The sequence below is a fragment of the Diceros bicornis genome, chromosome 26, assembly GCF_020826845.1.
Source record: "Diceros bicornis minor isolate mBicDic1 chromosome 26, mDicBic1.mat.cur, whole genome shotgun sequence".
In the NCBI taxonomy this organism is placed as follows: Eukaryota; Metazoa; Chordata; class Mammalia; order Perissodactyla; family Rhinocerotidae; genus Diceros; species Diceros bicornis.
Genome location: NC_080765.1, coordinates 7,087,388 through 7,098,580, shown reverse-complemented (window position 1 = coordinate 7,098,580; position 11,193 = coordinate 7,087,388). Strand labels below are relative to the sequence as shown.

The 11,193-nt window shown below is 43.9% G+C and overlaps 1 protein-coding gene across 1 annotated transcript; it reads right to left on the bottom strand.

The window, feature by feature from the left end:
* Nucleotides 1–315: 315 nt before the first annotated feature.
* On the bottom strand, nt 316–9,637 carry ZNF394 (zinc finger protein 394). The gene is made up of 3 exons (XM_058569235.1): nt 8,984–9,637; nt 6,655–6,781; nt 316–1,584 (listed from the first exon to the last, which is right to left on the bottom strand). Exons 1-3 carry the CDS (start codon nt 9,458–9,460, stop codon nt 503–505), a joined length of 1,686 nt encoding a protein of 561 aa, XP_058425218.1. The 5' UTR covers nt 9,461–9,637; the 3' UTR covers nt 316–502.
* Between the last annotated feature and the right edge of the window lie 1,556 nt (nt 9,638–11,193).

Sequence of the window (11,193 nt, the reverse complement as noted above, 5' to 3'; positions counted from 1 at the left end):
GGAAAAAAGGAGGAAGATTGGTAAGAGATGTTAGCTCAGGGCCAGTCTTCCAAAAAAAAAAAAAAAGCCAAAAATACCGAGTACCTCTTGTATGCACTGACCTTTACAAGGTGTTCTGGATTATAAAGTATTGGAAATCCTCTCTACCATCTAAGAAGAAAGACAATTCTTAGGGAAGCAACTGGAGTGGGGAAGATCTGGCGCAAACGCAGAGGTAGGGAGTGAAGAGACAAGAACAGCACTCTGTAAGCCCTGCTCTCATCAGAAGTCTCCTCCACAGAACCATCTTGGGGGGGGCTTGACTTCCACACTCCTCCTTCACAGCCATACTTGATCAATGTTTGTATCGAGACTTGAGTCAGATTGAATCTATCTTGGGTGTGATGCCCAAGGAAATATGATCCACGATTGGCTGAAATACTCTCAAAGCCAAAGAATGTAGTTTCTGAGCAATGAAAACAACCAAGAAAGAAAGAAAGAACACGGCTCATGCAGAAGCATGTCAAAATGATGGGACTTTATTTATGTGGATTCTTTGATGTCGGATAAGGTGTGGACTCTGTCTAAAGCTTTCCCCACAGTCAAGACATATATAAGGCTTTTCTCCAGTGTGAGTTCTCTGGTGTGTAATGAGGGTTGCACTCTGACTGAAGCGCTTCCCACACACAGAACATCCATAAGGTTTCTCCCCGGTGTGGATTCTCTGATGTTTCGAGAGGTCAGAGCACCGTTTGAAGCTCTTCTTGCACTCTTCACATGTATAGGGTCTCTCCCCTTTGTGTAGTCTCTGATGTCTAAAGCGGCTGGAAATACGGCAGGTTTCCCCACACTCGTTACATTGATAGTGTTTCTCTCCCATGTGGATTCTTTGATGCCGATTGAGATGTGAGCTCTGTCTGAAGCTATCCCCACATTTGGAACACGTGTATGGCTTTTCCCCTGTGTGTGTCCTCTGGTGTTTAATCAGGGCAGCACTCTGACTGAAGCTCTTCTCACAGTCTTGGCATTTGTAGGGTTTCTCCCCAGTGTGGATCCTCTGGTGTTTAAAGAGGTCCGAACGCTGTTTGAAACTCTTCCCACAGTTATCACATGTATAAGGTCTTTCTTCCTGGAACCGCCACTGGGTCTTAAAAAGGCCTGGACTATGGAAATTTTCAGCACTGTCAGTAGATTTGTAAGGTCTCGCTGCTGGATGTTTCACCCTGTCTAAACTCTGTTTGCAGTTGCTCCCACGTTCATCACCGTTAACGGGCCTCTCTACTGCCTGGACATGCTGACAATGAACCAAGTCTGAACTTCTGGCACTATTCCCAAATTCATTACATTTGGAGTCTCCCTCTTCTGTGGGACCATTCTTGAGATCTGAGATGCTGGTGAGTCCTTGCTCTTCAGGAGAATTTTCAAGTTTCAGCAAGGAGGGGTCTCCCGACTGCTTTTTTACCCTGTCCTCGTGGGTATCACAACACTCTGAAAGCAAGGGAGCCCTCCCCTGGGAACCTTCTCGTAGTTTCCCCTGTGGCTCTACTTCTTCTAGAATTTCTTGCTTTGGAATCAACTCTTTGTTCTTGGTTCTGGTTTCCAAACCTGAAACATTAAAAAAAAAAACTGCTGACATTCCATCCCTGTGCAAGAGTGAAATAAGCAAGTGCTAGCAGAATACCCACAAAAAACCTTTTTAATATTCTCCATGAAACCATTCCTAAAGTTAAATATTTTCATTAACCTGTCAGAGGTGCTCACATTTACCTGCATAAACCCTGTTTCTTTCCTTTTATACTTGTGCCTACACCCACCAGCCCATCTCTTTTCCCCCTGCCCCACTCCACTGTTGTATGAGTCACCATATCATGAGAGGCCAATCTGGAAGGGGTGTCAAGAGGGCAGTACAGCCTTTACCCCATGAATGAAGGATGGTTTAACGAGAGAAATTTTATTCATGTGACGAGTTAGAGTAATAGACATACCAAGTACCACCAAGGTCTGAAGGCAGGGTCTGGGTGGGAGACACATCTAAGACAGACTGAAAGTCTATAAAGGAAGAGTCAAGCCACCAGATTCCATCCCCCAATCCAGAACTTTTGCAGTTTACTCTCCCGGAAGCCTGAACCAGATAAATTCTGGATTGGGGACATGAGGCACAGCTGAGAACATGGGATGGGTACCAGTTTCACATCAGGAAAATCAAGTGAAAACAGACACACTAATTGGTAAACCTCAGTGCACTGTCCTCTGCTCAGGTCCAAACTGTTGGCTCCAAAGCTTACATCCTCCAGGCAGGGATGTAAGGGCAGGGATTTCATAGGCTTCATTCCCCATTGTACCCCCAGCACTTGGAACAGCACCTGGCTTATTGCAGACACTCAATAAAATATTTGTTGAATGACTCTCTCTATGGTAAAACTTCCCAGCCCCAGCCAAAGACCTAGAGACACCGACATATGGGAATTCCCCAGTAAATCAGCACCTGGTGACCAACCCTACAGTAAAGATCACCAGTTCACAAGTTCTACCCCAACACACAGAGTTTCCAGTCAGATTTCTTATGTTTGACTATTAAACAAATAGAAAGTGAAAGGTTACCAACACTTCAGGAAAACCTCTAATATAAATGCCAGTGAAACATGCGATGCATGAAACAGAGAATTTAATAACCTATAATTAATATTCTCAGATAAATAAGAGAAGATATTGCATCCAGGAAGCAAGGAAGCTATAAGAAAAGAATAAAGAACAAGAAAAAGCTCTTGAAAATATTAATGAAAGCAGAACTATTTCAGCATTAAGAGCTGGAAAATAAAGCTAAGGATCTCCTAGATAGTGAAACAAAAGATAAGAAATGGGAAGGGGTGGAGGAGAATCTTAGAGGATCCGTCCATGAGTTCCAACAGCCAACTGAAAGAAATCTCAGAAAGAAAACAGAAAAAAATGAGATAAAAATAGATAGATAGATAAAAGAATATTATAAAGAATTTCTCACAACTCAAAGACAGGGGCGTCTAAATTATAAGGGCCCACCAGCTACTCAGAACAATGAATTAAAAAAAAAACCCTCACACTAAGCCACATCCATTGTGAAATTTCATACTAGCAGGAATACAGAAAAGATTCTAAAGGCTTCTATACAGAACAAATGGATCAAATATCACAGTGGCCTCAGATTTCTCAATAGCAACCTGGAAAGCTAGCTAGAAAATGCACTGTCTTCAAAATTCAAAGGTAAAATCATTTCTAACATGGAATGCTATATCTAGCTATCTATAATCCAAATGTGAGAGAGGAATAAAGACATTTTCAGACACACAAATTTTCAAAAAATTTAGCTCCCAAGTATATGTTCTCTGGAAGATACTGGAGGATGTTCTCCATCAAATCAAGGGGGTGAACCAAGGAAGAAAATGGTATGGGATCCAGGAAGGAGAAAAGGAATTCCCAGGTGATAGTGAAGGAAAGTTCTAGGACAACAGCTGTGTAACAGGCCTGGAGAAGAAGCCCGTTCACACTGGAGCAGAGGAAGGTCCAGGAGGATCGCTCCAAGGGGGAAACAAAAGTGATGGCGTATCTGATACATCTGAACACGCTGAGAGGAGTTTTACATTTCTAACAGAGAGCATGGGGGTGAACTAGTGTTCAGTAATCAGAAAAGTAAACACATGTAAAACAAAGCATTATTAATTCCAGGGAAAACTAAAAGCTGTAAAATAAAAGAACATACTGTTGTATATATGATGTGGGTGAATACAGATAATATTTACATAAGCAGAATATTGAAACTATATTAATGAACAAAAAGACTGATTTAACTATAATCAGAGAATTATGGACTGCTAAATGTGTGCATGTTGAGGGGACAGAATTCTCGTCTTCCTCAGTAGGCAGTCAGGAGATAATAACTGAAATTGGGGAAAAAATAGCAGTTATTCTGCAGCATCTTATTTAGAAATATGAAAATAAATACCACTAGAAAGTTAAAGGATTTTAAAGTTGTTGTCTCTGCAAAGCTGGAAACAGGATTGAGAAGGCCTGATATTTTCCTAAGAAGATTTGAAAAACACAAACCATAAAAGTAAAAGATTGAAAAATTTGACTATATTAAAAATTTTAAATTCCATATAACAAAAGATGCCATGGTGAAAAGACAAGCCACCTATATACCAATAAAATAAAAGATTAGTATCAAAAATATAAAGAGCAGGGCCAGCCCCTGGTGGCCTAGTGGTTAAGTTTGGCATGCTCCACTTTGGTGGCCCGGGTTCAGTTCCCGCCACGGACCTACACCATTTGTCAGTGGCCATGCTGTGGTGGCAGCTCACATACAAAATAAAGGAAGACTGGCCACAAATGTTAGCTCAGGGAGACTTTTCCTCAGCAAAAAGGAAGATTGGCAACAGATGTTAGCTCAGGGCGACTCTTCCTCAGAAAAAAAAAATATGGAGCAATCACAAAGCACTTTAAAAAATGACAATGGAGGAAAGGAGAAGGGATAAGGATATAAACAGGCAATTCACAGGAGAGGAAAACAGAATGTCCCAAAGATATTTGGAAAGATATTTAAACCAGTAGAGATCAGGGCAAGGCAAGTTAAAGCAACAGGATACCTACCATTCAGTCATTCATCCAAATAGTATCTATTGAGAACCGACTCTGTGCCAGGCACTGTTCTGGGCACTTGGGAGACATTAATGAACAAAACACACAAAATCCTTCCCCTTGAGGAGTTTACATTCCAGAAGAGGCAGTCAGACAATAAATAAACATAAAGTAAATTATATAGGCTGTTAGAGGGTGATAAATGCTACAGATCAAGTCAAGCAAGTAAGGGATGCGTCAGCAGCATGGGAGGAGGAGATGGGTAGGCAAACTGCAGTATTAAACATTATGGTCAGGTCAGGCCTCACTGAAAAGTGAGATCTGAGCAAACACTTGAAACACAGGGAGTATGCTTTGTGGAGATCCGGAGTAAGAATATTCCAGGCAGAGGGATCAATTAGAGCAAAGTCCATGAGGCAGGATGCCTGCCATGTTCAAGGAGCAGCAGGGTCAGTGGGGCTGGAGCAGAGTGAGTGAGGGGGAGAGTAGAAGATGGGTTGGCGAGGTCACAGGGCCACGTCACATTAGGCATCTTTTACTCTGCCTGAAATGGGGAGCCATTGCAGGTTCTGAGCAGAGGTGTGACATAACCTAACATCTTAAAGGGAACACTTGGGCTACTGTATTAAGATATCTTACCATCAGCTGAACACCGAGTGTTGACAAGGATCTGGAGAAAGAAGATTTTTCATATACTGCTGGTAGGAGTACAAACTGGTTACAAGCCTTTTGGACAGCAAGATGGGCAAATATCCCTAAGTATAGTCTCTTCAGAAACACAGGGAGGGGCCAGCCCCGTGGCGTAGTGGTTAAGTGTGCGCACTCCACTGCTGGCGGCCCGGGTTCGGATCCTGGGCTCGCACCGATGCACCGCTTGTCAGGCCATGCTGTGGCGGCATCCCATATAAAGTGGAGGAAGATGGGCACGGATGTTAGCCTAGGGCCAGTCTTCCTCAGCAAAAAAAAAAAAAAAAAAAAAGGATTGGCATGGATGTTAGCTCAGGGCTGATCTTCCCCACAAAAAAAAAAAAAAAAAAAAGAAGGGCCGGCTCCGTGGCTTAGCGGTTAAGTGCGCGCGCTCTGACGCTGGCGGCCCGGGTTCGGATCCCGGGCGCGCCCCAAGGCACCACTTCTCCGTCCAACCCGAGGCCGAGTCCCACGTACAGCAACTAGAAGGATGTGAACCTATGACATACAACTATCTACTGGGGCTTTGGGGGGAAAAAAATGAATAAATAAAATCTTTAAAAAAAAAAAAAAAAACACAGGGAGAAAGATACAAGAATGTTCAATGTAATACTGTTTGGAAAGGTGAAAAATTAGAAGCCTTAATGTCCACTGACAGGAGAATGGATAAATTAATTTTAGAATATTCATACAATGAAATATATAGGTGATAAAATGAAGAAACTAGAGTTACATGTATGAACACGGATAAATCTCAAAAATGTAATGTTGAGAGAAAGGCAAGGTGCAAAAGAATCATACAGTAATATAATTTATATACCATAAAAGCATGTACAATATGATGTATATGGTCACATTTATATATTTACATGTTTATATACATGTTTACATACAAGTTCATATAAAGAGAATGTGTGTGTTTATGTGGCTACATGTATATGTAGAAAGAACATAAAACACACATAGAAATGATAAATACCACAATCAGGATATTCGTTACCTCTGGAGAAGGAACAAGGGGAACAGCTTCAGGGAGGGTACACAGGGCTTCACCTATAGCTGTTACATATTATTGCTTTGAAAAAAAAATATACAAAGCCAATATGGCCAAATATTAAAATCTGATTAAAAAACCTGGGTGACAGATATATAGGTGCCCATTATATATATTTTTTTGTATATATTTTATTAAAAGTGAACCAAAATTAAAAGCTGACTCTATCACCTAACAATACAGAACAGAAAGGTTCTGCTTGGGTCACAAAAGAGACTCCAACCAAGGCTCTCAACCTCTGTCTGTGAATGGCAGGCTGGCTCAGGGATCTACTGAAGCAAGCTCTTCACAAGTCACACACAGCTAGAGACAGCCATAGCACTTACTCGGCGAGACCGTGTTCCCGTGATCCTTTGGTGCGCTCTCCCTGTGGAAGTCCCTCTGAGCTGGGTCTAGCTGCTCCCACTCCTCCCAGGTTAGAGACACAGCCACGTCCTCGACCGGCACCAACCCCTGAAACAACACGAGACCTCCCCTCAGCACCTACTGTCCCAGGATAGTGTTATCAGCAGTCTCAAGATGAGGCTGGGCTCCAGAGAGGAGTCTGCCAGCACCGAGGAGGAAGCACTGAGAATCAAGCAGCAACCGTGGCTGCTGAGTCTTTCTCAGTGAGTCTTGCACCGACGGGGGACTTTCAAAGTGACCAAAGACAGAGGCTGACATTCTCCTGCAATCCTGAGAAGGCTTTCTGTGGACTGTCTACACTAATTTGGGGTAAGAGCAAAATATTCATTTGAGTTATATCACTGTGATTTATCAAAATGGAAACCTGATATGGATTGAGAATATACAGATAACCCGAAAGTCCTGAGTTCCCATGCTGGCTCTGAGACACTGTTTCCTCAAGTGTGAAGTGGATACAAATATCTATCTAGAGAAGATGAAGGTACCTCACGGACAGCAGGTGCTCAGTAAAATTTCCTTTCCCTTCCCTTGACCACTGCACAATAAGATAATTATCCAACAAGATGGTCTTTTGAGATGGCTTATTTAAATGTAAGTTGACCATTCACAGGAGGTAAAGCCACAGTTCTTAGAAAGGAAAAGTTCTAAAACTGGTGCAGGGAGATGGTTGTGTAGGTTCCAGTGATGGGTCACAAATTGACTCCAGGGATCTCACTCAATGACAGGGAAGGGAAATGTATTTTTTAAATTTTCTGTTACGATTTGTAATACTTTATGTTATGTTTTGACATCTTAAAAAAAAAAAAAACTTTCTGACTGGGGAGACTGCCCCTCATAGGGCTAGCCAATTCTTAGAGAGCAAATGGCTCAGCCGAGACTGGTTAATCCAGCCATACCTCCTCTGTCTGGCCCGTACACCCAGGAGGCATCATTTCTCTGCCTTAATCATCCCAGGGCCAGGTACCAGGCAACTAGCGACCGCTGCTATAATTCAGAGCCCACTGAAATTATTCAACCTCGCCAATCCTAAACTGTTCACCCTGCCTTGTCTTGCCTTTCCCTCTGAAACGCCAATATAGGTTCTGGCCTAAACTTTCCCCTAGCTCCTGTCATCTGCCTCCTGACCACCCTGGTCTCCTTCCCATGAAGCTGTGTGTGGCAGGGGGTGCCTCCTGTCTCTAACATCTGAATGTAATAAGTTTTGTTTTTTCCTGAGCCTCTCCTCTGTCTCCTTGAAAGGAAAACCACTCTTGTGTGTCTCCTCTACTCTCAATACTCTGAATACCTTATTATAACACTTCACTTCTGACACCAGATGAGTGCGTTTCCACATGTCAAGCAATTCTGTGACACCAGCTGAGTGTCCTACAGTTTAATTCAATGCTGACACTACCTACCTGGAGACAGCGTCAGATCCCACAGGTTAAAGGCTCAATCCTACAAGACTGCCCCCTCCCCACCTTCAGATGCCAATCACAAGTCCACGTTGTCACCTATGGACCTGCTTCTGATCAACCAGCTTAGATAAGAGGATCTCATGACGCCCTCTTTGGGTTCAATTAATTTGCTAAAGGGGCTCCAGAACTCAGGAAAACAGTTTACTTACTAGATTGCCAGTTTATTATAAAAGAATATAACTCAGGAACAGCCAGATGGAAGAGATACATAGGGCCAGGTCTGGGGGGGTGCCAAGCCCAGGAACTTTTGCCCCCCTGGAGTTGGGGTGCGTCACCCTCCCGCTAAGTGGATACCTTTACCAACCTGGAAGCTCTCCAAACCCCATACTATTGGGATTTTATGGAGGCTTCATCACGTAGGCATGATCAATTATAAACTCCATTTCCAGCCCCTCTCCCTTCTTTAGAGTACCATTATCAATTGTGGGAGGAGGGGGTCCCCAACCGTTAAAAACTAAAAAGGGATCCTCACATTCAAAGTGGTGGGGAATTGCTGTTCTGGCATAAGCAGCTGAACGACACAAGCCCACTTTCCATTCTGACATCTTTCCTTCCCAGATAATCTAGTTAGACAAGAGGGTGTCTTACAGTGGGTAAACAATACTCCTGTTGGTTTGTGCTGAGAGGTCTATAACTCAAGGATCATGTCCTGGATGGATTCACTTGTCACAGTTTCGTACGGAAAGGAAAGAAAGTTTCATGCACATCCTAAAGTTCACAGAAAACATACTAAGGCAGGAAAGAACTTCTGAAACTCACAGCATCCCTTACACCTCCATTCCCCTCATCCTACCCCAAGAACACGTTCACTCCTCACCTGGGGTGAGGACCCATCTAGCGCTCTCTGAAAGGCGCGCACAGTGGCCGCCGCCGCCTCTCCGCTCTCCGGGCAGTGCTTCCGCACCCAGGCCTGGAGCTCCCGGGGCAGGATGGTCAGGAACTGCTCCAGCACCAGCAGCTCCAGGATCTGCTCCTTCGAGTGCATCTCAGGCCTCAGCCACCGACGACAAAGTTGCCTGAGCCGGCTCAGCGCCTCTTCGGGTCCGGCCACCTCCTGGTAACGGAACTGCCTAAAACGCCGTCGAGAAGTTTCGGGATCCTGACAGTCCCGGGGCGGTGCGGACTCCAGACCTCCCGGTGAGTCTTCCTCCACTTTCACTACCAAAAGCCCATCACGCAGGGGCGGCGCGGCGACCCCGGCCCTCGCAGCCACCGTCCGGGACCCCGCCGCAGCGTCACTGCCTGGACCTGCGGTCAAGCTGGAACTCATCTTCCTCCCGCACGTGCTGACTTTGCCGGAGTTTTGCCCTCAGGTGAGAAGACAGCAAACCCCGCAAAACGCCCCGGAGCTCATCGACCCTCCCCAAAGCAGGGGCGCATGGCTGTCCCGTCCCCAACAGGACCCCACCTCGCCCGGCCCCTCCGGGACTCCTCCCACCTGCAGCTCATCCACCCAGAACTCACCTCGTCTGGCGACAAAAAATAATGCACAACTAACCCAGGCAGGAAGTGCGTCACCGACTCCCTGCGGCAGCCATCTCTCTCGGGCATTTCCGGGGCCTCTCTAGGCGCCCCGGAGGAGTGAGATGCGTCTTGGTGGTTTGCTGTCGTTGCCTCTTCCAGGGGTGCTCTCCCAGTGTACCTTGCTTTGTGGAACTTATAGGCCTTAAGGTTATGGAACTAAAGGATATTCTCTTTTTTAAAGATTGGATGTCATTCTTTAACACAGTTTCTGTGAATAAAGTTTTGTAAATTTTGTTTTAGGAAAAGTTAAAGGTCCAGCTGTACCATGAGTGGTAAGCAGTCATTCATCCATCTGGGTATTCATTTATGCAAGAAAGCTTGGTAGAGTATCTTCTACACGCCAAGGCATCGTGCTTGACCCCATAGATACAACACCGGGGAGGACATAGTCCCTGTCCTCAAGTTGCTCACAGTCTCCTCAGAGAGACAAACACTTAAATCCTTACAGGACAGTGTGGTAAATGCAACACTTTGAGATATATACAGTGTCCATTTGTATAACCAGAGGTGGAATTAATCAGTCATGCCTGAGGGGGAGGGTACAGTGAAAGACTTCACAGGGGAAATTAAAGTTTAAAGAATCTGTGGACTGAAGACATTTTAATTCAAAAATGATTTAGATAAATTTATAGGCAATAAATCCATAAAAGATTGTCATCCCCTCCAACATTAAGGTTTCCCGCACTGAGCTTCCTTGCAATGCCTTACAGTATCAAAGTTGCCAAAGATTCTGTCCTATTCTAAGCCCAACTCCTCTGTCCTGTCATTGACTCCCTCTCCCTCACTTTTAAATATCACCATGGACCTTGTTGTCTCTCCTCTTTTCTATGCTTCTCTGGTTTCTATTATGTATATCTGTTTTCTGGCCTCATGTTGAATATACAAATCAGTCACTTTCTAAAGAACTTAGAGGTAAGAAGCAGGTAGAAAGACATCCAGATTGTTTTGCGTTATAACATTTTGTTTCAAACAAAAGGTTGTTTAAAAAAATGCATCCTTGATGTACTAGAACTTTAAAGAAAGAGCAAAGCCAAAAGGCCAAACTCTCTGCAATTCATAAGAAAAAGTACTTTTCACTAAGAAAGAAAAGGTGATGGGCACAGTCTATGCACGTCTACCTATTTCCTCCTCGTGGCTCCAGGATCTTTGTGTTGTTTTCTTTTAATTGCTAGTTTTAAAATTGAAGAGTTTGAGATACTTAAGAGGAATATAATTGAGGAAAAATGAAGAAGGATAACTATTTTTTGAGGTTGGGGCAGAAGAAATATAAAGAGTGCAGCTTACTCCCCATCTCTAGTTCAAACAGCACACAATCAAATTAATTTACTCTTATTGCTACAAGGACAAAGACCAAAGAAAACAGCTATTGTAGATGGTTATTCATTGTAAACAGACTAATCAAGCACTTTACTGTAGGCTGAGTTGTGGAATGCAGAAACAGACAGTATTGGCATTTCCTGGGAGCCTGTTAGAAATGCA